We start from the raw sequence: 26,441 nt of genomic DNA on the forward strand, positions 1-26,441 counted from the left end.
TTTTATTCAATCAGCATGCAGCTTTCAATAGATGCCTTATAATCCGTAAGGATTTCTGGCAAATGCCACAGTAGAATGATTTTCATTTGAAAGAGGAAGGAAAAATAGGAAGAATCAAACTGAATTATACTGTAAAGTTATGAAACAGAGGGATTTACATACAAATAAAGGTCTGCCTCTAATACAGATTTATTTCATGTAAAGGCCTTCTACCTGCAGTTGAGGTAAATAAAAGTAAAAGCCATTTTTTTTAGTAAACCAGATTTTACAGAAATGGAAAATGAGCAGTAATAGCACCTGTGAACTATTCCACACTGCAACAGAGATAATAACTACACTATGAAACAACAGGCGAGGGAAATATTTGTCATTTACTACATTTCTTTATTCTGTTAAATTCTTTAAAGTGAAATGATTTATTTTTTTCCAAATGCATCACATTACCGTTCTGTTGGTGCAGATGGGGGTGAATGCATTGGTCCCACAGGTAAACAGCCTGTTTCCATTCACCAACAGCACCCTGATATAGTTCTGGCACTCCTCCTGTGGAAACACACCAGCAAACACACACATCACAGCTAGCACTTAGCAGTGGTACCATTATCTATCCAGGCACGAGCAGCAGCATTAGGCAGAGGGGCAAAATGACACTTTATACCTATAAATGAGACAAACACCTGTAACTGTGGGAGTACTACTCTAAAACGTGGCAAAGCTTGACAGAGTCAAATCAAGGCTAATGCTCAGATGGCTTAGCCATGTCACATCTTAATTCAACAGGGACCAGATTTGTTGAGGGATCTGAATGAGGTGGGAGACAGATAAATATAGCAGTGGTGTGAGGACCACTCAGGATTCATTCAGAAAATTAACTTGTTTTTTTGACTAGGCCAAAAGCAAAATGGAAGTGTAGCCAGCCAAATGCTCCATTCCTCCCTAAGTTAATCAATCTGGACTACAACTCTCTAAGTTATGGTGATGCATACTCAAATGAAAAAAGACAGAGGACAGCTGAGCAATGGAGGGAACAATTGTATGATTGATTACCTCTGACCATCATGAACTAGCCTCCACTTCATCTGGGAATTTGTGGGAATTTCTATCAATACAATGAATGTAACAACAACACTCAGTCACTCTGGTAGACAGCAGGACCTGATTTTGTCCTAAGACAAGATAATAAACTCATAGTGTCCCCTGCATCTGAAAGGGTCCACAGCTTGTTTGGTGAGGGCCTCTCGTAGAAAATTTAAAACATTGTAAATCTTCTATTGTCTGAGACACTGTAGGTGCTTGGGGCGGCGTTCCCTCCCTCTCCTTCCCCTTACAAGGGTCTGATTTAGTAGTGAAGGGCACTGTAGTGAAGATGAAGGGAGGGTGAATAGGCAGGGCTTTTGTCCCCCCCCCAGTGAAGATGGAGGGTGACTGAAAATATGGCTCATTTTCTGGTACTAAGCAAACTCAAAATATGCATGCAATGTGTGTGTCATAAAGCTCATTATATGTACCAGTATATCCATGCCATTGGTGCTGATTATTGCATTTGAATGTTTGTGTACATGTGTGGGGTGGGTTGCGTTGGTTCTGCATAATTCAGTTCTTTTCCTCAGTTTGTTTCTAGAGTAAATATCAGCATATTTAATATTTGCACGGCCAAAGATTCTTGACTTGTTTATGAAAACTTCTTGACAAATGTTCCATGTCTGACAGTAATACAGAAGCTGCTGTGCTTGGTTTTTGCATTATGAACAGATGCAGCAATCAAGTCCTGTCAAATCAATTTAACACTCCTTTCTTTACCCCACTGAAATAAATCAAATACACAAGAGAAAAGACGACATGTGTATTAGGGGGGAAAAATTACAATCACTTGTAAATTCACTCAAAGTAGAGGTACTGTATCTCTGTAATAGCTTAAGCGATGGGATTGCTGTGCACTGAGCCTGGTAATAAACCACCAAAAGCCCTGTCAGCTGCAGTAGAATTAACATTCCTGTGTTGACGTAGAAATTATTGTGAAAAATGCTTTGGATACATTTATGAGACAAATGATGGAGTTAGATATATTGTTTCTATGTTCGACAGGCTTATTATCAATTAAAGTAACTTCTGGTGAGCTAGCTCACAAGCTAGTAACTAAAAGATTAAGACCCTATAATTACCTTTGAACAGATTATTAGAAGAGGAATGGACATCATTATCAAAACCTTTCAAAGTGTTGCCTGTTGCATATTTAAGCAACAGAAAAAAAATCATTTCATGTGAAGTCGACACAGAGAATATAATCAGTTGTTCTGTAACATCATGTACCACTGTTATCTTAAATGGTTCCCAAGGTTACAGCGATAGACTTGACCCATTGTGAGGCATAAATGACAGATATGAACTGATTGCATTGATGGCATTAGTCTATGATTATGGAAGTTTGCCTCCTACCCTCATGGCAGTTATCATAGTTTTATTAACATTTATGTTTAATGTGTTGTCTCCTTCCCTTGATCAGTTCCTATTTGGTACAGTCCTTTCATTGTATTGGAAACTTGTGGTGTGAAATCATTGTGTCAGAGGTGAAGAGACCACAGAGCAATTCCTCACAAATTCCTCCCCTTCTTTCCAACTTTGAGGTGCAATATTTCATTTTCACACATAATTCTCATTGTGAGTGATGACAGTTTCAAAATGAGCTAGGATTTGAAAATTCAGACCAGAATAGTGAGGTTTAGAACAGGTGCTCGGGTTTACCTACAATTATATTTATTACTGAAAAATACGACATTTTTTCCCCCTTTTTTTTTGCCTGTGATCAGAAAGGAATGAAAATCACACTTTTACTTGAAATGTAACTGGCTAATAATAGCAGTGTCAGATAGAAAATAGTACTATCAAGTAGAAAACCACAAAATCAGAAAAGGGATTTTTTTCACTTACTTCAAAATGGAGGCTCTAGGATTCCTGAAAAGATTATATTGTCTTACATCGATCGTGTTTGAAGGCCCAGTGAGGTTTATTTATTGTCTCTGGTGACAGTGGGTGAAATGTCAACTGTCTGCACAGAATTTTTTAAAAACTGTCTGTTTTCTTTGGTGAATATTTATGTCTGAACCTCAACCTCTTTATTACTTCCTAAAATATCAGACCTGTTACCCAGAGCAGGTTTAGTGTTTGTATTTGATGAGTGACAATTTCACACGTCAGACATATTGTCTGCACCTTCAGTGCTTTCTGTCCTTTTTTTCACCACAATGCGAATTACCATTTGTAAACGCTGGTCAATCAATGTTACAATGTTACAGCACATAGTCGTGACCATTAAAGTTGCAGAACCAAAGAATCCAAAATGTAGGCGACAATTAACACGTATTCACTATGTAGCACCATCTTCTTTGACCCTTTATAGGGTTAGATCACAAATACTGTTTCTTGCAAAAAAACCAAAAACTGTTAAGTAATTTTAATACAATTCTTAGCTTACATTACGGGAGCTCATCCTCAGAAAGGCGCAGTAAGGAAAACAATTTGACTCACAGCAGGAGCAACTCACAAGGACTGAGCTAGTTTTAGTCTGTAATTCACCGTGGCTATAAGTGCTGGCCAGCCTGTGCATGTCTGTTATGGGCCCCTAACCACCTATCAAGGAGGATAAATACACAGCGGTGCACACAAAGAGTAAGCAGCACAGGATAGTTCACCCACAGGTCAAGTTCAGCTTGTAACTAGTTGTTTCATTGGCAAGATGATGACGGCTAACACACAAAACAGGCGCTGCTCCACAGAATTAAAATACAAAACATGGGAAGTCCTCTATGCCTGGTCTGCAATTTAAGACCCACATAGACAGAAGGGATTTTCAGTGAGTGTTATTTGTTAAAACATCCACGTTGCTCAATGCCCTTTATTATACTTTTATGATTTAGTCAGCTAATTCGTGATCTGTTGTGCTCTTTGAAGGAAGACCTGTGATCTCTCCTTCTAGACGGCTGCGGATAGACTAGGATTTCTCTAACCATAGTGCTCTCTGATGCCCTGGTGGGAAAGTCCCACATCTGGGGACTTCAGTTCAACTTGTAAACTGAGTTCATCCATGAGTTATTTTTGTAGATAACCAAACCCACAAGGAAATGTCCAACAATTGTAGGTGGTTTTGAAGGGCAAAGCTCTGCAATTTAGAAAAGTGGTAGTGGAGGTGAATTTCCTAGTCAATGATTTTACACATTGACATTTGTTTGTAATTATCTTCAATGCTTTGTCAAGCCTGAGGGGGAAAAAAAATTATGAAGCCATGAATTTTATGTTTATTACACTTTTTTGTCATGTTAACAGTAGTGTAGAGAATTGGTCAATCCTGTGAAAGCTGAAATTTGACTACACAAAAATATTTCATGAAACTAATGCTTAGTGATAATTACTATAAATTAGTTCACTACATGCTAAAACAAATTATAAAGCATGGGAGTTTTATCATTTCCAGCAATGTTAGTGTACAGATGAATGAACGCATGGAGTAGGGTCTAACTACAACAACGATTCGATTGAGCAGCATTTTGGGAAGTGTAGTATCTAAGGTTAACACTTCTCAAAAAAATTCCGTGAATAAAGACACAGCTAGAATATAATTTCAGTTGACTTCAATGATAACAATACTTTCATTTAGCTGTTAAGGAATCACCCTGAACCTAAATAATGAACCTGACAGTATTAAATGACAGTATTTTTTTTTCCAAATAGAAGGACACGGTTTCGACAAAGACATTTATAACAGCGTGTCATTTCAAAGTCTCAGTCATCATTTTAACTCACCTCAGATTTTCCACGGCTGAAGCAAGCACCCTTAGTGAATTCGTCGCAGTGCCACTCCGCCTCCTGCAGAGAGGGAGAGAAAAACAACACAAGGATCCCAATAAACCATCAAGAAGAAGAAATGTTAAACAACCTTTGGGCTACGGCACCATGAACCATTTTGAACAGCACTTGGGATGCCCAGACGAATCAATGTTGGGCTCAAATCTCAATGTTTTTGAAATCAGTTTGATATCGGGTGACTTGATGTCTGAGCTAATTACAGCCATTAAAATCCCACAGAATATACGAAATAAAATTGAACACAAACCTTTACTATGATGATGTAGATGCTGCTTTGGCCCTAATTTCCAGGTGTCAACTTTTCTTAGCTTTCAGTGGGTGGGATGGATTGAAAGCAAAAAGTAAAGGGATTTGACATCTGCACTGTAAATCCCAGATAGACATATTCCCGTGTATGCACTTAACGCACATGCAAGTTTATAAGCTATGTTAAATACAGACACAAAATCCAATTAAGGTGCATACCGAGAAGAGACCTCAAGAAATGAGAGGCAAGTGCATGCAGAACCAAATGCCAATTTGATTTATGAGTGAGGTAAAAGGAGGGATCTTAAGACATAACATGAAACTCCCTGGAGAGGGATGTCAATGTGATTTACATGTAGGGAAAAGCATATATTTTAGTGGAGGATGGAGTAGAATAAAATCTTAACTTGTCTCCTCCGAGGCTGAAGACACACCAGCACACTCCAATTTCGGGCATTTAATTTCATTGTGACCTCTGGGGGGGCTCCCATTGATAAAAGTTCTCTATTCATGAAATGAATGTTGGCCTCGGGACAGCAGCTGGCCACTAAGGCACTTACCCCTGTGACAGACGGAATTAGGTGCCACTCCCACCAGCTCCATGTCACTGGCAAGGAGAGAAATAGTGGCTGGTGCAATAGAAATGCTTAATGTCACAAAAATTCTCCAAAAGTGAAACTATTCAACTTCTTCCTTGGACATAGAGATTGAATGTTGCTGTAGTGCTAACCTGGCTTGCGGCCACGGACAAAGGATTTCACTCCCAGTGGAAACAGTAAATATCACTAACTGAGAGAGAATATTAGATTTCACGCTGGTATCATAACTGCTTTATGCCAGGATGAGATGGCAGAGGAAAACCAAATCCCCCCCAAAGCACTTAGGAAAACTTCTTTCATTTCCTCTTTGAAAAAGCATTGTGAGCTTCCACTGTGTGTTTTATGACAAGGCCTTTGCTTTCTGCCTCACTGGCCTTTGGGGGACGGAGAGACACCCTTTATGCACAAACTTGCATAAACACACAGGCACACAGGCAGTAACAGGAGGGAACTTAGTGGGAGGGGAGAGCTTGGGATGCACTATTAGGGAGAATAAGATATGAGTATTAATGGGAGTTGGCTCCCCTCTTACTCTTCTCGGTGTGTGTGCATGTGTGTCAGTTCCCATTCCAGACCAAGGCTATTCTAGGGCCGTGTAACCACCACAGTCAAACCACACACATCAGCAGTAGCAGCACCGCCTGCACACGCAGCACCACAGCATGTCTCAGCACAGTAGAATGTGGATGCTGAAATCCACTTTTGCTAATTCCTATAGTTGGTTGTTGCAAAAAGTAATCATAATATGATCAATTGTATTTTTAAATAATGTTATTACCATTACTTAAAGACTCCATCTTTCTCACCACCGATGGCCATAAGCCTGGAAGTGGGGATTGTGCTGACACCTCTGACCATTAAGGTCAGCCTATCTGCCCTGTCTCAAATGATCCAGACAAAAGAACAGAATCACAGCCATGCAAACGAAAGTGCAAGTGTCATTAATAAACATTAAAATCTCATTATCATGCGACTTTTCAGCCACAGTACTCCTCAGAGAAATCTGTCTTGAACAGAAATATGTCTGCAATGTGCCGTCATGAAATAATAATAATTGGCTTTATCAGGAGACAGTGCATCACAAATACCATTTTCTGTGCCTTTGTCAGGTTAAATAAAGTGAAATAAAAATTAGAGGAGAAACGAAGAAGATGAGGGAACAAGAGGGGACCAAGATTAAATTTAGTAAGAAGAGCACAGTGGTGACTGGCCCGAAAGAACGAATAAAGCTTTCCTGCCACTGTGATAAACTTTGGAAAAAAGCTTCCATAGGGTATTGCAGAAAAGGAAGAGATTTATAGGTGTTAGAGATAATTATAGCTCATTGCTACTATTTATTTATTGGACATCATTTTCATTGGGTGTAATAAATTCTCATCACCAAACTAAAGAGAAAAATCTGCAGCAAATTCAGACCTGGCAAAAATATTTATTTTCACATCAGTGTTTAATGACAAATAGATTTAAACGAGCCAACACTTTATCCAGAGTGTCTAAAGCATTTTATTTTGAGATAAAAGTGAAAGTGAGTACACCCAAGCTGCCAATCTCCATTGCTAAGCTACACATGCAGGTAAAAATTTCACAAGTACTGTAGTACCAATCACAACTCATGCTGGGTTGTGAAACAATTTTGACACAGGTCCCCAAGATGGCATTTCTCCTGGAAAAATAATTACAAAAGGATGAAATGATGAATTAATTTTTATGGGAGCCACAAACATGGCTAAATTACTTCATAAAATTAGGAAATGACTTTGTGCCACTTGTGTGTAAGGAAGCCAAGAGGACGGAAGCCATTTCAGCCAAAGGAGGCCTCTAATGCAAATGCACTCAACCAGCTTGGCCACAGCAGACTCCAGTGCTCATGCTTTATGGCCCTGAAAATGGGTAATCTCACAGAAGCCTTAAAAACATTTTTGGGCTTTGGTGAGCGACTTTCATAGGAATTAAGGCGGTGTCATCTGAGAAAGCGGTTTTCTGGAAACATTCATAAGAGAGGGGGGAAAAGGATGCTTACAATGAATTCTTCAAAATAAAACAACCCTTTTATTTCATACACATTTGGCTCACCTCATGGTTTAAAACTTGTGTAGCTAACTGGTTGCTGAATTTTCTTGACAATAATTCCACCCTCCCAGGTCTGGCTGAGCGAATGTAGTCATTTTAAGACAAAATGGCACCCTAGCCAAAACTAAAAAAAAAAACAAGGCCGATGTTAAAACCAACCAGAACAATCCGTTAAGCAAGATTAAGTGTGATTAAGATGATGAAATTCACAGAGAGGCAGTGAGATCTTTGAGCAGCTGGCAGCAGTTATTTTTTGCTTCAGGGAAGCTGAAGAAAACCCCTCCTAAGATGTGTTGTGCTCCATGAGTCCACCCTCTCTCCTGTCCCCTGTAATGGGTGCAATCCTCAGAGATGAACCATTGTGTTCAGGACTCCTACACTGAAGGAGCTATTGTCACCAGGAGGTGGGTGCTAGAAAGTTTCCGAGGGAGTGAGTGGGCAGAGAGGGAGATAGACCGAGACAGAAGAGAGGACAGAGACGAGAAAACCAGGGACAAGCAGACTGAACAAACACAACAAAGACAAAACAGAGTCCAACTCAGGAGTCAGCCAGAACAAGGGAAACAGTGTGGGAAGAGTGAAATAGTTAGTGAGTCGGAGGAGGGAGTGAGGAGAAAAATTCTAAAACAACACTGTTCCAGACATGTTATTGAAAAATTTTTTTTGCATAAAATTGGTCCAGAAAATTCACTAGCTGCCGACAGCTGTCTAGCTGCGTGAAATGACTAGCTGTGATTCCCATAACAAGGGAATGGTGGGTTGAGAATGAGAGCTGGACAAATCCTGTTGGGGAAATCTAATCTTTCTTTTGAGTAGCTGATATTATCTTTTGATGTGCTGGTATAATATTTACCATTCAGTCTGATGTAAGATGTAAGCTCTGGGGAGATTTACATATGAAATTGGTCTTGATGCCTGAGTGAGCGTGTAGGCCTAAGTTAATACACAGATCACATAAAAAGAAAAGTGCATGTCATAGGGACCCCCTGCTATGTATATTCTATGTATTATTCTGTCACAGCCTTCCTGCTTCAACGTCATGCTATGATATCCCTAAATGTGCTGGTATCTGTATTTCCAATCCCAATTGTGTTGTTTATTCTATGCATTTAAATGGCCACGTTATCAGGTTCTCGTAATTGAATTAGCGATGCTTCCAGAGCAATGGAGGGTGGTTGCTGTTAGCTACTGATTAGCAGGGCTAATTGCCTGTCTGACAAAGTGCAATTGCAGAGACGGACCTGTGAAATACAGCATGTGGGATTGGAGAGTGTCTTTTGTGTTTTATGGAGTCCCCTTCCATCTTGACAACACAACAATAGTAGGGGAAGTGAAGAAAAATGAATGCAGAATGTACATCTCAACACCCAACAGCGTCTGCTGCCAAGCGTAGTTCCTATTGATAGTGTTTTCATGTGCCAGTGCAGAAGGAAAGAGAGGCTGCAGCGAATATCTACTATTTTTCTCTTCCACTGGTGCTGTTATTGAGTGGTGAACAATGTCAGTGATATTCCTCATTCTAGTGCTTATTGACGAATGCTATGGCACAATGGTTCTGCTGAAACTCTGCCTCAGTCTTTGCATCCTGTTTGGACTTTGCTTTGCAGCAAGATCACATTGGATTCCTATAAGGGATGTGTGTGTTTTTTTCAAGTATTTTCTTCTCACACTGGCATCTTTGCTGCGGATATTACGGCACAAACAAGTTTTTATTGGGTCTGTGAATGAAACTGTGGGCTTTCAGGACCAGCATATAAGAGTGTATCATATTACTAGACCAGGCGTTCAAGGGCAAAGAGTTAGGAAGGCAGATTAGGACAGAGCACCCTTTAATAAAAAATTAAATATGATTATTTGAAGAGCTCATTGGCAGGTGGGAAATCAAGGCTGAGTGGTACACAAAGCCTATTTGGCCATTCATCAGCACTGGCAATAGAAAATTGAAATTGAACACAATACAAGTGCAGAAGTGCCAATTCATCAGTGTTTGTTCCCACTGCATTGGGCCATGGAAGCTGGCAATGAAAGCATTGATTGGCCTGCCCATTGCTGGCAGCAGTTGAAGGCAGGGAACTGTATGAGGGACAGTGGGGGCAGAAGGGCAATATCAAACTGATGTTAGATGGGAAGTGGCATTCACCTGGAGATGGAGGAAAGGTTGGTTTGCTTCACAAATGCTGCAGTAGTGCTAGTGTCTCTAAGGCATGCTAAATCCCACTTCTGCTGCAGGGCTTTGAAATCAGAGCAAGGAAACAATAATCAACTTTCTCTTCCTGACAGTGTTTTCCAGATCAGCAAGGATGAGGAGATGAGCCAGTGCCACTAAATCATTTTACATCCTACCATTTTTGGCAGAACCTGGCTATGATGGCTGCAGAGTGTTCACCAGACACATGGGGATATGTATTATTCCTTTGTATGGAGAAGATCATTTAATGTGAATTGAGATACTCACCTGAGATAAAAGTAACTTTACTTATGACAGGTTTTTGGTTTTCATTGTTAATTACAGAAAGACACATTAAGGTTACTAGACTAAAAACAAAACAACACTCAAGGTCAAAATGAGAGCTTACTCTTTAACCTTTACAGTTTTTCAGTTTGTGTACATGTTGGCAACTCTATTTATTGTTTGTTTTTATACTGTTTATGATTCTAAAAGTGTCCTCCCTCAGACAAACTTGTATATCTCTCTTAAGCGACTGAACCCTTTCCACTCCCAAGGCTTACTGATGTGAAAAACACAGGGGCAATAAGGGCACAAAAGTTCTCAGATGGCTTATCACCACCTCTTAAAATAGGTCCCCTCTCCAACAACTGAGGTTCTCTGCTTGTTTTTTGAGATTATGGTTTATGTGCTCAGACTCTGATCGATCTTTAGGTCTAAACTCGATATGCACAACAGACTGGATAAGACTAGCATTGTTTTTGGCACATTTAGGTTCATTATTGCAAGGCTTAATAGTGTTCTGCTATCATGACCAGTTGTACAGGAATGACATCTATTCCTGACCTTCCCTCTATTCCTTCTGCTCTTGAGTTTAGGGATTTCCATATTTTCCAACACATCCTAAGCGTCACTACTGTCTAAACTCTCCATTATACATCGAAAAGACTACCAAGTACCCTGGTTTCATCTTCCAAACTGCCTGAAAAACTTAATATTCTTCTGGAACCAAGGGCAGTTAAAGGGGATGGGATTGATTTTACCTTTGTGCAGCATTGGACATTGTCCACTGCCGTCTTCATAAATGTTTCATGCATGTACATATAAGATGAGATCAACTCATCATCAGTCATATGGTAATTATATCCACCTCTTTATAGTATTATAGGCTGCCTGCATTACACCAGCTCTAAGCCTTGTTCTCTGTCAAACCATACACAGACTCCCTCTTAGCGCTGCCAGCCATGCACGAACAAATCACTGCCACTGGGCATTATCTGACAGGGCTGATGCATGGGGATGGGGTGAAATCACAAAGACAAGTGTAGGTGTAGCTTTTCGCTTGTTTTTCTAGTGCAGTAAAAAAAGAATGACTCTTATGCAACTTTACCAAACATTGGTGCAACCTGAACTTCTGGGGGCTGCTTGCGCTCAAACTTAATATGATCCTTCTGGCACTTTCAATGTCACATTATCTTGTAAATCAATTTAATCAATCAGGGACTGCATGTAACATGAGAAGAGCAACATTGCCTAAGGGGAAATCCATTCAAATGTTTGCTGTGCAGCAACAATAAGGATGACAAATATATGTAAAGCCAGTCAAAGAGGCAATTGAGTCTCTGAGCAATACAGCTCTGGTTTTATGCCAGGATGAAACAGATTTCATATGGAGGTGGTGAAAGAAATCCACCTCAGCAGTTGAACTTAAATATCCTCTTGACTCTAAAGATATGGTCCAGTCAAATGCAAAGCAGGGACTAGTGCACAGGTCACCTTAAATTGGCTACAAGTCTTGGCAGGGATTACCACATCCTACTTTCATAAATGAAGACGTCTCAGATATAAGGGGTTGATTTGTTCTATGGAAATCTTCTCGCTGATTCTGAAGGGCCAGCAAAATAGAGAATGAAATAAAGAGAGAGGGATGATTGGGTACAAGGATGGCCCAGAGAACTTTTAAAAGCAAAACTATGTGTGTACCCACAAAAGACTGGCCCTATAAGAATCCTTGTCTTTCTGCATGATAGCTCCTTTACTCTAACCACTGATTCCTTTTAGTATACCCCCTACGATCCTTCCTTGCCAACAAATATACTCTTGCTTCTAATTTCATTTGACTGTTTACTTCTTTTTCACTTTCCAGGCAGATTTATATCAACACAGCTTGCGCTCAACACCAATCTCCCTTTTTTCATCCAGCTATTCTCGCTCTACTATTTCTCTTTCTCTCCCTCCTCATGGGCTCCCCTGTTTTTCCAGGGTATAAATGGCAAACATCATCAAAGAGGCCTTGCTGTTATCCCCTAGAAATAAAACGTTATGTCAATGTTTGTATGATAACTCAGTGGGTCACAAATTGCTGAAGTCCACAGGAGGGTACGGGCACGAACAAAAGTGAAAACAGGAGGAAAAAGAACTCACAAAGAAAACGGGACAACACTAGAGAGAAGAACACAGAAATACAGAAATTATTATTCAGCATGTTTTTCTGCAGATTTTACATGTCAAGGCCCGAAGTTAGCAATTTCTAATTCCTGTTGAGTGTTTCCAATAATTAGATTATCTTCAGTGGATTTTTTTTCAAATTTAAAAGCTTGAGGAAAGCAGACGAGTTGAACCAAAATGGTGTGATCAAATTTAAGGTGTTTGGGTCTTAAAAATACGTAAACGTACAGCTGTCACGTATATGTCAGATTAAATGTCATATGTGCTTTCTAATTGGATTTTAACACTTTTTACCTCCATCTGTGTATCAGCCACAGTATAGTCAACCAAAACCACTGTCTCCACACTGGATGGGAAGTTGTTGTGACATGTGAAATGTTAAACCATTTTACTGTAACAGCTTTAACTTATGGCAGCTGGCAGCCTGCTGCAACCGTAGCACAGTGTTTGAGGCAGGCAGGGCTCTGGATGCCACTTCCAGTGTGGCTGTAAAAGCCATACCACCAGTTAGAGTGAGTCACTCAGAAAAGTGGGTGAGTCAGAGGGATGGAGGGGCAAGAAGACACTGAAGGAAAGAATCAGCACTCACCTGGATCAGTGTCAAGTCCTCCAGATTGAGCCTGAACAGGTGATTTCTGTAAGAAAAAAGTATAAGTGTGTGAAATGACATGATTTTTAGTAAACCAAGAAATAAAAGATAGCTGGACGTTGCAGCATCTCTGCTCAGAGGCAAAAGCTCTGCACAGTTTGTATCTTTGCATTCTTTACGAGTTTCACAGTAAAAAGAAAGACAAAAGAAAGAAAAAACAATTTATTGAATTTATGACAAACTACAGACCTGTCTGTTTGACCTTTTGCTGGCAGAGATCTTGAAACAGTTTCTAATGTGAATCCATCAAGTATTTTTGTTCCAACTCGACAATCATCTCAAAGAGCAAATATCGCTATTTAACAAAGTAGATGTCTAATGTCTGAGTGAAACTCAGAAACAACACACAAACGCACAACAACCATATCTCAGTGTGGCTACAGCCCCCATCTTTTACTGTATTGACATTTGCATCGATCCGTCTTTCCTTCCATTATCGCTCAGCCCTCTAACTCAGCTGCAGTTAGAGGAATCAGCACTGAGAATTGAACTAAACTAAATTGTTATCTTTTGAGTTCTCCAAATACCTGTGCTAATAGAATTAACTATAGTTGGAGCTGAATATAAAAGACAAAAGACAGCAAAAACCTTTGGATTCTGTTGTATTTATATTGCATGATGTGATTATATAATACTTACAGTTTCAGGGAAATTCTCCCTTTGACCTTTGCCGTTCCGACATTCATGCATGAACAATTTACCTGATTAGCCTTTTCCATTTAAGTTCCCATGGTGCATTAGTAAATTCCCTGAGCTCACTTTGTTTGCTTTTGCCCCTTCCTGCCGGCTCCTCTGTTATCTCCTGCTCACATTGTACTGAGTGTTTCTTTCTATTGACAACTAGGCCATTAAGTGAAGTGCAGCGCACACTTCATTAACTGGAGACTCACACAGGGTGAATGTACACCATGCATCGAGTCAGTGTACATGCACACGTAGACACACACGCGCACACACAGATTTGGCTGGGCTTGACAAAAGACAAAATTCCTCAAAGACATTTTTTAGCTTTTCACTGATGTGATGTGCCAACAAACACTGAAGAAGAAAAGGTATGAAAGACAAGACAATAAAAGGACACACAAGAAAAGTCAAAGACTGAAGGAAGAAAAATAAGATGGCCATAAAAAACAAACAGCCTCAGATGTTTTACCTTGCACCGACGATCAGTTCGTTCTGGCCAGGGTCAAAGGTCAGCTGTGAATAATCCACTGTGCCCTCTGCTTTGAACCTGAAGATCCAGGGCTCCATCTCTGTTGGTGACAACACAGGAGACAACATGAGCCAATGAGAGGAAAGGGTTTATGACTGAAGATGACTGCTGGGCTGATGAATGCCTTCAAAGGCCTGCAGTAAATTTTCTAAAGCTGCTCAATGTTGGAGTTTAGTGTTAAAGGCTAATTTATAACAACAAGAAGTCATGCTGGTACCTCTCTGACTTTTACATTTAATTTAACCTGTAGTTGAAATAAAATGGTCATACACAACATTCTTAATTTAAGATCAAACCTGAAAAAGTAGGGCTACACTAAATCACCTGCACCCATATTCAATAGAACGATTACATGATAAACTTTCAACACATGTACACAATTAAGTTTCAGATTTTCAGCCTCAGACCAAACATAAAACACTCGACAGAGATGTGAGGAGCGATATCATTGGTTAAATAATCAACCAGGGATGGAAGTACATTGACTTAAGTATGGTTTAAATATAATTTATATGGGTGTTGTTGTTTATAGACAATAACATACCCCACAACATTTATTTAACAGCACTTACAATAAAAAAAATATAATTGGATTGTTAAAAAGGCGACTTAAGAGTTTACAGAGTAGTTACAATTAGCTTCAACCATATTTCAAATGCATACAGGTAGTCCTCAATGTACAAACATTCGACTTATGAACATTTGGAGACACGAAAAGACATGCGCCTGAATATCTGACTATTGTCTTGTGGTGATAGTGGTAGTGGTGACCATCTCTCCGATGACAACTCTGCCTCTGACTAAGAATAACTCCCTCCTCCTCCTGCTCTTCCTTTGCTCTCAAGGTAAGTCACATGCTGTACAGTAGATCATCAACATCAGCAGCTGACTCAGGCTATTGTTGGATGCGCTTAAAAAAGAGTTCCTTGAAGTGTTGAACTATAAGGAGCAAAAGTGTCCCGTAAACTAATCTGAATTCAAGCAACAGAGTGAATGTAGAGTAATGCTTAATGGTAGATATTGTGACTATACCTACATATTTTAATATGTAAAGTAACATGATATTTTGTGCTTTGAACAGTTTTCTAGTGTTTTTAAGAGTCCAATATTTGCGGTGGACAGACATGAATTCAAGTGATCCGACGTAAATTAGCTACTTTTCTGTATGAACTATACCTGTATTTTATTAATGTGTTATTTTTATGTCCTTTTATTGTTTCTGTTAAGTCTTAGAGAATAGTAGTTTTGTATTTAGAGCAGTGACAGCATTTAAATGACCTCAAAAGGTGAATATGGGTTGAAATTTAATACACAAAGAATTCTCAACAATTAAACTCATGAACAGCCTCTCAGAACCAATTATGTTCGTATGTTGAGTACTACCTGCATATAATACATTACAATAAACTCAGGAGTCATTTTTGATTTTATGTTTAAATACAGTCATGTAATAAAATTTACTGAGACTATCTAAATTCATACACTAAAAAAGAAATCAAACTTTTCGATGGACCTAACCCAACTTGAATTATTTAGTGATTTGCTGATGAAAAAAATAATAAAAGATGCTTCAAACTGTCCTCAGTTGATAAGGTCACCCATTCAAAAATCATTTTGCATGGTTCACAAGACCCCTACATTAGTGCCTTTCAGCTTTTTTTATCCAAGCAAACAAAAATTCCCCTGAAACCTTCATTTATAAGTAAAAATAATGAAATACAGCTTCTTGTGGATCTGTTAGCATTTCTTTGATTTTTAACCAAAACTGCTCAACATTCACAACCATCATGACTGCAGATGAACTGTGTAGATTTGCCTTTTAATGGAGATTGATATTGTCCCCTCCTGCATGATAGGGGTGATATTTGCTAACATGAAGAGAGAGCAAGAGATATATCCCAGACAGACACTGACATCTTATCCATAACATGCCTGTTCTCGTGGCGCCCAGCCCATTAACCCCTGACCAATTGAATCACCGACCCCCAGTGCTTTGGCCAGAGATGAGGAGAGACTGTCTGCTGTCTGGTTACCCGATAGGTTTGGATGCGGGTGGTCAATCAGTCACTGTGACGTCTTGTCTCCATTCTAAATTCTATTTCTATATATGCAGGTTGGATACACTTACAAAACTTATTGTGATACATTGGACATTTCCCCCAAATGACTATAAATTTCTTCCTTGTTTTTTGAGGAAGCTGCCAAAACCTGCATTTCCGGGAGTGTAAGCCACAATAATGTGAAATCATTCAAAACAACATTTGAGGGATATTCCCTGACAATAAGCATTTCAAAGGGACGTTTTTCTGTTAATTTACTTTCTTTCCATCAGGGGCCGGAACACAAGGACAGGACAGCTTGAATATGTTTTATGAAACACATTATCTGCTTCTTCAGGCACACCTGTCAAACATTATTTTAAATGAAAGGACGCCCTCCCTTCTCTGCATCAAAAGCAAACACTTTGGGTTTCATGGCAAACGAGGGATTTCGAAGCGTTTCAAGACAACGACAAGCAGCGCAGGAAAATATGTGCTTCCAAAGAACATCTGCCTCCTCCAAATCACGTAGTGAGACCGAACTCTGGCTCCCCAAACAAAACAACATCATATGCTGTGAGACAATGCAACTGTATGCAAAGATGTTTTCTCTTGTTCTTTTTCAAGTCCCCAGTGGCAAATACAAGGAAACTGCAAGAGGAAAATGCATGCCATGTCTGAGTTTGCAGCCCGATACATTTTCATTAGCCATGGTGAGATAAATATCACGGAGATCGGAACCAACTTTGCCCCAGAAGAATTAATTTTCCTTAATGGCTGCTGTTCTGCTTATTCTGGAGGGAAACACAAACTTTTGGATGTGCCAATCCTCTGGCTCCGCTGAGCTTGTTTTTCACGCCATCGAAAGGATCTCTGGAATACAAATGCAGCTGTGACACCCCCTGAGGGAGGACGGTGCTTGACGAGCCTGGCTTCTCCCCATAAATCTCCCTGACTCACCAGGGGAGTCTCGCTAACAGGGTGATGGAGAGTGTGCCTGGATGTGTGCGAGACAGAAAGGTAGAAGAGAGGATATTTGTTGGTAAAACGGGCCAAAGGTTTTAATTGAACACAACAGCACTCATAGGATTTATGGCCCTTTGTGACGAGGCCAAGGACCATTCATAAACATTCATAACCAGCATGGATGGGCCCTCCCAAGGCTGTGCAGCTAAATATACGCAGCATCATGAAGTCAAACTCAGGGGGCTTTAGCAGTTTGGGTTTTACTGCAAGGAAACAAAAATGGCTCACTTAAGACGATTTTTCAAAGGCAACACTGATGGATCCAGGCTTCGCTTCACCATTGAGACTAATCACGCTGATTTGAACTCGTGACATTTATTTGCTTTTGGTTGGGTTGTAATATATTAAGGGCATCCACAGGGGTTTAATGCTCTCATAAAAATAACCATCGTTAAACCCGCAGAGAAGGAAAAATGAGGGCGACCCCAGCTGATAAATACCACTGCCCTGTACAGGAGCATTTGGGGGCACAGACGTTCCTGCTGCCCAGGCCCATGAAGCTGTCTTGACAAAGGGGGACACCAAGGGCCCAACCTTCTTTAATGAAGATACATTTCTGTTGTTTAGTTGAATATTTTGTATTCAATTTTTTTCTTGACAATGGATAGCAATAAAAAGTCTCAGATCACTTCATGTTTCCCACAGAGCAGAGAGAAACAGGCCCCCCACCAAGGCGAGGTGCAGTGATCTGCAGCAAAAAGCTGTGAACACCACCAGCAGGGCACTGTTTGTGTTACTGTTGATTCCAAGCCCTTAGTACACCATTACTAAAACCCAGCCACTCACAGTAGAATTGACTGTCTTTCATTCCATTGTTGTTTTTCTTCAGACTGACTGTTTCAAATAATATGCTGACTGTGAAAATCTCATCCGTCGAAGTCTGGTCGTTGTCCTGCCACAGGCTGCATAACTAGCAAAGAAAGTCTTCCTTGCAGGATTAATCTGACACAACCAGACTCCTGTTTTTGATTTTCGGGTCTTATCCAACAGGCTTCATCAGTTTAAATTGATTGGTGGGGGGTACAGATAATTTATCCAGATTACCATGACCTGAATGAATGGGAACCTACACTATCATAGCATAGAAAGTGAAAAGGCTGTGAAGATAGCTGGAAAGTAGGCTGTAACGGAAGAGTAAGAGGATGGGGGACAGGAGGATGTATTTGGGTTTGGCATGTTCAAAGTTTTGTGTTGGAGTTTTTGCTTGAAGGGATTTCATCCCACTGATGTCAGTTTGATTGCTACTGACAGTTGCTGGATGAAAACATTGTGGCTAACTTGTTTTGTGTCTTCATTATTCACGATGACATCATCTTGTCACAGAAGCTGATTATGTAGATGTTTTCAAAAATTGTGAGTTTGTTAGTGGTTTTGTTGTAGAATTACAAGATAAAAAAGGTTCAGTTTGTCAGTATAACATTCTTACAGGTTCAAATTAGGGCAAAAACGGTGCAGAAATTTAAATTACTGAACTTTGCATGTCACTATAGCTGTGAGGCTGCAATGGAGTCCAACACCAGTGACTTCACCTCATCGTGGATTTTTGGTAGGCAGTCATGTGATACCGTGCGCGCATTCTATTGGCTGACGGCATCCGGAAGTGTGCTCGTTTCTGTGAGTCTTGGACTAACGTGAGACACAAAAGAGCTATAAACAGCGGAGTGTGGGAAAAGGTAATACAGATAGAAAGTGGTTTAATATCAGTATGGCGAGGATCATAAATGTTTAAATTACCCTAAATAATTAGATAAATAGTTCGTAGCTGTAATGTAATTCATTAATTGCATGTGGTTCCTGGACCGCATGCAATTAACCATAAAGAACGAGGGTGCACTGTAAACAATCTGCTGTTTCATGACAAACCAATAAGCATGGTGCTGAAATAACTAAGGTCATTGTTATCTGAATTTCTCCCTGTTCCACCCTTCCATCGATATCTTGCTTCTCCATATAGCCTATGAGTTGTTAAAAGCCTCAGTGCACCCATCTATCGCCATAAGCAATCTGTGCTGTACCCGATATTACATAGAAAACTAATCCAATATCCTCTTTAACACCCTAAACTTCTGTCCTGCCTCACGTGTTACATGGATTCACAGCCATGTTCGGACAGAAGGTGGTTGAACCAGGGGATGCTTGAACATGAGATGATGGTATAATAGCACACGCAGACTCACGCATGCATGGACTGGGACAATAATGTAGATGGCAGCCAACAGCAAACATACTAAAAACATCTCATCTTATCCATTTAACCTTTGTATCCCTTCTCCTCAAAATAGAACAGCCCTATCACTCAAATGCCATTTGATATTTCCTACAATGACACAAAGTAGTTGGGAAACTGAGAAAATGATAGGATGAATAAATATTTACACCCTGGATTGGATGACACCCCCTGTCCCTTCTCAAAAGTTAGGGTTCTATACAGTACTGCCAGGTCGGCAACAATGGCAGCATCTGGAACCAATATTGAGCCTTGAATGGTTTTTCTGTAAGCAGTGTAAATAGAGTGTGGCAGCAGGCGCTCACATAAATGAAGAGCCAATTCCCTCTAAATGCAGGCCTGTGGTTCTGGGCAGCAGAAAGAATGGCAACAATTTGGTCAACTTGATGTGAGGAAACGACTTGGCTGAACGATGGAAAAACAAACACCTGCTCAGTTTAAAGTCGAAGGAAAAGGCAAGGTCAGTAAAAACCTTTGTGCATGGATCTGTTCTCAAAAACGTTTCTACCTATTATGTTATTCCAAGCAGGAAGAAGAAGTGCATTTTACAACTAAAAGCGCTTTGGCTCAAATTACTGTGGCAGCGCTGTGGCCCTCAGGGCTGTGACAGAATCATGCAAAACAAACCACCGTAAAACCACAAACAAGTGTGTAATAAAATATTTAAATTCATTGTGTATTTGGGAGCATACTCCCTTGGTTCAACGGGCGAGGAGGAAGAGACACCCTTTAACAGAATGGTCAAATCTCTGGTCAAATGAGATATAAAAATGACATGTGGAACTTTTATCGAAGCTGGACAAACAAATCTGATATATATGGACTGGCCTGTTGTACTATAGGTAATCTGCCCTCCATTAAAATAAAACACGGCTGTAACATAACTGCTTTTGGACATGAATAGTTCATGTTTTGATCTCCAAAGATCACTGAGGAGTTTAAAATCACCCCCAAATGACCATTTCCACGATTTCTAATACTAGCGGTAGCCTGTTGCATTTATGAATGTTATGAGGACATTTCTTTTTCTGCTATCACTCCCCTTGGTCTGACGATGTGTTAGCCTTTCAGGAATGATAAAAGATGAGCTCGGTCTGTGGCTGTAAAACAAGTCTGCCGGGTCCACTCCTCAGAGACATGGCCCTCATCCTGCCCTGTGGAAGCATTGTTTACTACACCGTTTATAACCTTTAAATGCCTCTGAGCCAACACCCAACAACACTTGTTAAATGCAACACTTCATTAATACTGTATATTTTGGGGGCTTTGAGCTACAGTAACACCATAAAAGCTTGGTTAGACAATCTTTGCCAAACCATACGCCTAACCAAAAATAGACTTGTAGTCTTTTAACACCACTCCTAAAATTGTTGTTTATGTTCCACACATTTACATTGGACTTCTGTTGAAGTTATATTCAGACCGATTTCCTTGAGAGCGTACCTTCTGAGTTCACATTTCACAGAGCTACAAACTGAAGAGTGTACTTTGTTTCTGAAACCCTGCATTTCTCAAACCATCATAGAAAGCAGAAAGTGCTCTTTAGACTATAGCACCATTGCACCACAGTTGCGGATCTGTCAGCCAAATTTTGTTCCATGTCAAAAAACCGCCTTCCTCAGTGGGGTCAAATCTATGTGAACCACACCCTTCTACAGTCAGGTCAAAATTACACAGAAGATAGAAATGCTGTTGCTGGAACACACTCAGGAGAATGTAGATGTTGGTTTATTTTGCCAAGTTACCAGCTTTTGCCAGCTATTTAAAGCTTTGTAAAAATTTTATCCAGACCAACAACTATCAGCTGTTTTAAACCATTACACTATTTAAGTTATTTAAGTTACTGTTGCCCTTTAAAGATATTGGGATATGTGAAAATTTAGTTTCTTGATATAAAACAGTCCATAATCTCAAATCCTCTCAATTCAAATGTTAGGAAAAATATTATATTTAATGCATCATTAATTACATCCATTTTAAGATCAATAGAAAAATCAATGTGTCACAGTTTGAAAGAGTTTATTAGTGAAGCTAGGAGGTGCTGATTTTTACCATTATTTCTATTCTTTAGGCTAAGTTAAGCTTCACATTGAACACATATGCACTTTTCTTTGATTAAATGCATGTTCAGTGGTAGACTCAGGCCAGCCCTCTACATTTTTGTGTAGATAATAGAGCATAAAGTTTGAGAAGTTTGAATGTAGGAGTGTTAACTGTTGAAGGAGCAGATCACTGCTGCACAGGGGGAAGAGCCATGGCAGCTTCACTCCACATGTTCTCAAATTTCAGGGACAATACTAGGTGTGTGTGTGTGTGTGTGTGTGTGTGTGTGTGTGTGTGTGTGTGTGTGTGTGTGTGTGTGTGTCTGCCTGCGTGCGTGCATGCGTGCGCGTGTGTGTTTCAGCATATTCTACATTGACTGACCCATTTTAATGTTAATTGCAAAAAAAAAGTAAGCAGTGTAATTTGGTGAGTCTGACAAACCTTTGTGCTACTGTACAACTACAGCAACAAAAATATAACAGCGAAGGATATGATTAATGCACATCTTAATGAGACCACAGGAATTAGCAGCTGCTCTGCAAACATGCTGATTCTAACACAATATGAGAATAACTAAGATTGGGATGTACAAACACATGATAAAACACAAAATAAAAGTTAGGAAAGGCAAAGTTCCTTTCCATTCTGTCCCCACATGATGGTAATACTTAAAAAACTAAAGTATTGCCATCTATAAAGTAAACATTTATACGTCAGCCTTCGAAAGACGTCAAATGCAGAGATAAAGGTGATCTAATCATGCATTCTCAGAATGTTTCTGCATCATTTCATTTTAATTGTATGAACAACAATTTGACCTTTAAACATAAACAGTAGATGCAGATGTGCTGCACTGACTAAACAGCTTCGGCATTCCTTGTAACCCACACCGCCTTCCCTTTCATTTAAGCATTCAATTTCAAATGCTGAAGGTGTGACAGGATGCCATTAAATGTACACTGAATCTTGAAATACCATACTGGCACCACCCACTGCCACTGAAGACTGAAATACTGTCAAAGGAGTTACCTGAGGACGTTCACAAAAGGTTGAAAAAACATATCAAAATTTTTCATGGGGATTATTTCTCTGGCAGAAAGCAGTCCCAGTAAAATGTGTCCACAATATGGTCTGTGAATTATACCCGGGGAATAGGAAGACCTTTTTAATGCTGCAAGCAGTACAGATGGATTTATTGCAAATGGAATGGGAGCAGAAATTTTAGTAACAACCTGACAAAATACAAAACCAAACTGTGTATGTGGCTTGGTAGCCCAAAAGGTGATTTACCAGATTAATTACTGTCGGGTATGTTTGTAAAAGATGCCTTTTTTTCCCTCTGATGAAACAAATATTACAAGACACAACTTCAGGGAAACTGAATCTGAATCTGAACCTGAACCTAAGTAGAATAAATGTAAGCTCAATTTTTTTTGGAATCACTATAAACTGACCTTCTAGCTTTAACCTGCAATGGTCTGAGTAACCATTGCAGATTACTCAGACCAAGGATACTGAACAAGACAGCGAAGCCTCAAATATGTCTTTCTTTTCTCTTCTCTATGTGTTACTGAACCATGTCTAATTGCTTAATGTAACTGCAACCATTTTTTATTAATGCTACTATATTTCACTCAGCATTAAGCCTCTGAAGCTTAATGGGCCATTTTGGTACATTAGAGAAAACAAACGCATTGACCACTGCTAACCCACTGACTTCACTCTGAGCGCCATCATGCAGAAAACACCAGGTAGGAACATATCAAATTAAGTGGGCAGTTAGTCTTCATCATTTCACTCAATTGGCGCAGAAGGAAGAGTGTCTCCTCACCTAACAATGAAGTGATGAAGGCCATAAAGAAAAGAGTCACCATGTATGAACTGATGCTGATTGAGACTTTTAATGCATGTAGCCCTTTGGATACAAGCAGTGACCTTGGTGTTCTTGTGAGTTTTGTACTAGACTGTGATTATCTGACAGGAACTCTACTGGACCGAAAACAGCTCAATGTTTTTTCGCTCTGTCGCAGTGGGTAGACAAGACTGCATCGAAAGCTATTGATATTTTCTTTCTACAAAGTTTCTCAGCATTTCATTGCAGTTTAGACATCCGATTGCAATGCAAGACAAAGGATAAGGAAGATGAATTCTGATGCAGAATATTGTGTCTAAAAATTGCGGAGTGGTGTAGTAATTAAAGGCTTAAGAAGTTAGTTGTGTCTGCTTCGTGTCTCAAGGGAAGGAAGGGAAGAACAAAGATTTTAAAAAAAGAGGAGGGTTATGAGGAAAGGAATGGAGAATTGTTGTATAAATATTCTAAACCAATGCAGGCATGTCCTTCATACAATATTTGTTGTACATAGTAGTGAACCTTATCCCATCCGTAGGCAAACCCCTCCGGGATGAGCTCATTATACCCAATCACGATGCTATCATCTACCAGGTTTTGGCACAACTTCCCTGGTCGTTTGTTCTCCCCATCCTAATTTATTTGAAATGTGCTGCTTGTAACACCTACAAATGTTGGTAAAACATAAATGTATTCTCCTTCCGCTGCTTTTATTTGAGTCAAAGGGAATCAGCAAATGTTAACATTCCATTTCATTTGTATTTTCCCCTACATCAAAAGCGCAGAGTTGAAAAATATACACCTTTTTAATCCATAAAAGCTCAATCGTGTTTGTTCACAGGCCAGTCTTCCCCTTTCATTATGGATGTACTGATGTATTGCAGGAAAAGGTGAAACAGCCAACGCGCCATCTACTTACAGAATGAGTACAAAGTTGAGTAGCCTAATCTAGTTAGCCAGACATACTAATGGCTGTATCTTCAGAGCAAATCAGAAACTGTGGTGTTCCTTGTTTATTAGTCAATTTGCACTTAAGTTGTATTTGTAAGGCTTTGATTCACTGTTTCTTTCACAGAGAAGCATTACTGCAATGCAATCAAAGATTGTGACTTAATGTGTTATGTTATGCAAAAGGCACATTGCACACTACTTATAACATTTCATAAAACATACAAGTATACTATTATCATTGGATGTCAATATTTTTGCATCTGACATGTGTTAAAGACTGCATCTCTTATGAATCATACAATACTCCATAATCCAAATCAAACATTACAGAAAGAAAAACAGAAATATTCCTACAATTAGAGAAATAGAAAACGTATTAATGTTAGTAGGTATTTGTGTCTGCTTGTCAAGAGACTGACCTGGCTGTGGAATGAGTGGGTGCTCTGTCTTGTGACAGGGTGATTCAGGCAGCAGCACTGGTCCTCTTCTGCTGGCAACGCCTTCAGGTCGCAGGACCAGCATGCACTGCAGAAGCAGCAGTGCATGCTGGGTAACAGGACGTCCCATGAGGGACCTAGGCTTGGCTCACTTCTCCTCAGGCCTCACAGGCCAAGAACATTGGAGAGACAGACCTGAAAGAACATCAAGGCAGAGATTTGAGTTCTAACACGAGACATTACTTCACATTATAACCCGTCTGGATCGTGCCTCAGTGCAATTAACAAGGATTCACTCTGAGAAATGGAAGGCTTAAAAAATAAATGAGAAATGTGAAAGAGAAGTGTGGAAAAAAAATGAGTGTGGACTGGATTAAAATAAAGTGTGGGGAGTTTTGTTGAGAAACACCAGCTCCCCCATCTACACCCAGAGACTTCTAACCTCTGACACCCGCTGCATGAATCACATAGCTCGGCACAATCTGTGTGTGTGTGTGTGTGTGTGTGTGTGTGTGTGTGTGTGTGTGTGTGTGTGTGTGTGTGTGTGTGTGTGTGTGTGTGTGTGTGTGTGTGTGTGTGTCTTAGTGTGAGTGTGTGTGTGTGTTAGTGTGTGTGTGTGTGTGTGTGTGTGTGTGTGTGTGTGTGTCTTAGTGTGAGTGTGTGTGTGTGTTAGTGTGAGTGTGTGTGTGTGTTTGTGTGTTAGTGTGAGTGTGTTTGTGTGTTAGTGTGAGTGTGTGTGTGTGTGTGTGTGTGTGTGTGTGTGTGTGTGTGTGTGTGTGTGTGTGTGTGTGTGTGTGTGTGTGTGTGTGTGTGTGCGCGTGCTCGCATGTCCTCGAATATCTAAATACATGTAACGATGAAGGCCAACTGAACATGTGTTGTCGTGAATATGTTATTTATTAGAGTCTACAGTGTGTAAGTCTGACTTATATATACTAGAATCTGCACCTCAGTCATGGGTTGATTAAAATCAATAGCTGTTGTGAAAGAGAAATGTGCCCCGCAATGAGATGGCATCTTATCCGGGATGTACCCCACCTGTTACCTCTTGGTCAGAATATGGATGAATGAATGGAAAGTAAAATGTTAATATTCACCATCAAAAGCCACCAACTGCTGCAAATGACTATTATTTAATGAATACAGCAAATTCTATCCTCCCAGATGTCACTGGGAGCAGAACAGTTTTTACAACTCAGTTGGGTATGGCTTCTTTTCTCTGTCAAGGTGAATTGATGAGCAGCCTATAACATCTACATCATTACTTTTTAATCATTTATGTGGTAATACCAAGAATGATTCCTGGTGTTCACAACAGATGAATAAGCCTCCCTGACTGTAAACCATATTCTGAGCAGCATGTGCAGTGGAGTGAGTAAACATACTGCAGATCTTTGTCTTAATGCACTACTAATGGCAAGCATTTGCTTTTGTAAGGCTTTCTCGACAGACAATGTATCCCGTAGCTGAACTAGAGGAGAATGCTGATTATTGTTATTATGTGTGAAATAAGCTTTTCATCTGTTGTCAAGTCAGTATTGGGGGGAGAAAAAAAAAAAAGAAGCATGCTTCATAGAGCGAGGACAGAACAATCCTCCCTCCGTGACAGAGTTGATT

The 26,441-nt window shown here is 39.9% G+C and overlaps 1 protein-coding gene across 3 annotated transcripts in view; it reads right to left on the reverse strand.

The window, feature by feature from the left end:
* The window catches only part of sema5a (sema domain, seven thrombospondin repeats (type 1 and type 1-like), transmembrane domain (TM) and short cytoplasmic domain, (semaphorin) 5A), a 112,673-nt gene that overhangs the window by 59,339 nt on the left and 26,893 nt on the right, over positions 1 to 26,441 (reverse strand). For 2 of the 3 annotated variants that reach the window (XM_068304485.1, XM_068304486.1), the window contains exons 2-6: positions 24,807 to 25,019; positions 14,193 to 14,292; positions 12,980 to 13,025; positions 4,798 to 4,860; positions 445 to 543 (exon numbers count right to left, since the gene is read on the reverse strand). In XM_068304485.1, coding sequence (XP_068160586.1) covers positions 445 to 543; positions 4,798 to 4,860; positions 12,980 to 13,025; positions 14,193 to 14,292; positions 24,807 to 24,954 — 456 coding nt within the window. In that variant the 5' untranslated portion in view covers positions 24,955 to 25,019. Of the gene's footprint in view, positions 1 to 444; positions 544 to 4,797; positions 4,861 to 5,107; positions 5,222 to 12,979; positions 13,026 to 14,192; positions 14,293 to 24,806; positions 25,020 to 26,441 lie in introns of those variants that run through there. The other variant, XM_068304487.1, reaches the window with a different exon arrangement.

Source organism: Antennarius striatus, chromosome 20 (genome assembly GCF_040054535.1).
Source record: "Antennarius striatus isolate MH-2024 chromosome 20, ASM4005453v1, whole genome shotgun sequence".
NCBI classification, from domain to species: Eukaryota; Metazoa; Chordata; class Actinopteri; order Lophiiformes; family Antennariidae; genus Antennarius; species Antennarius striatus.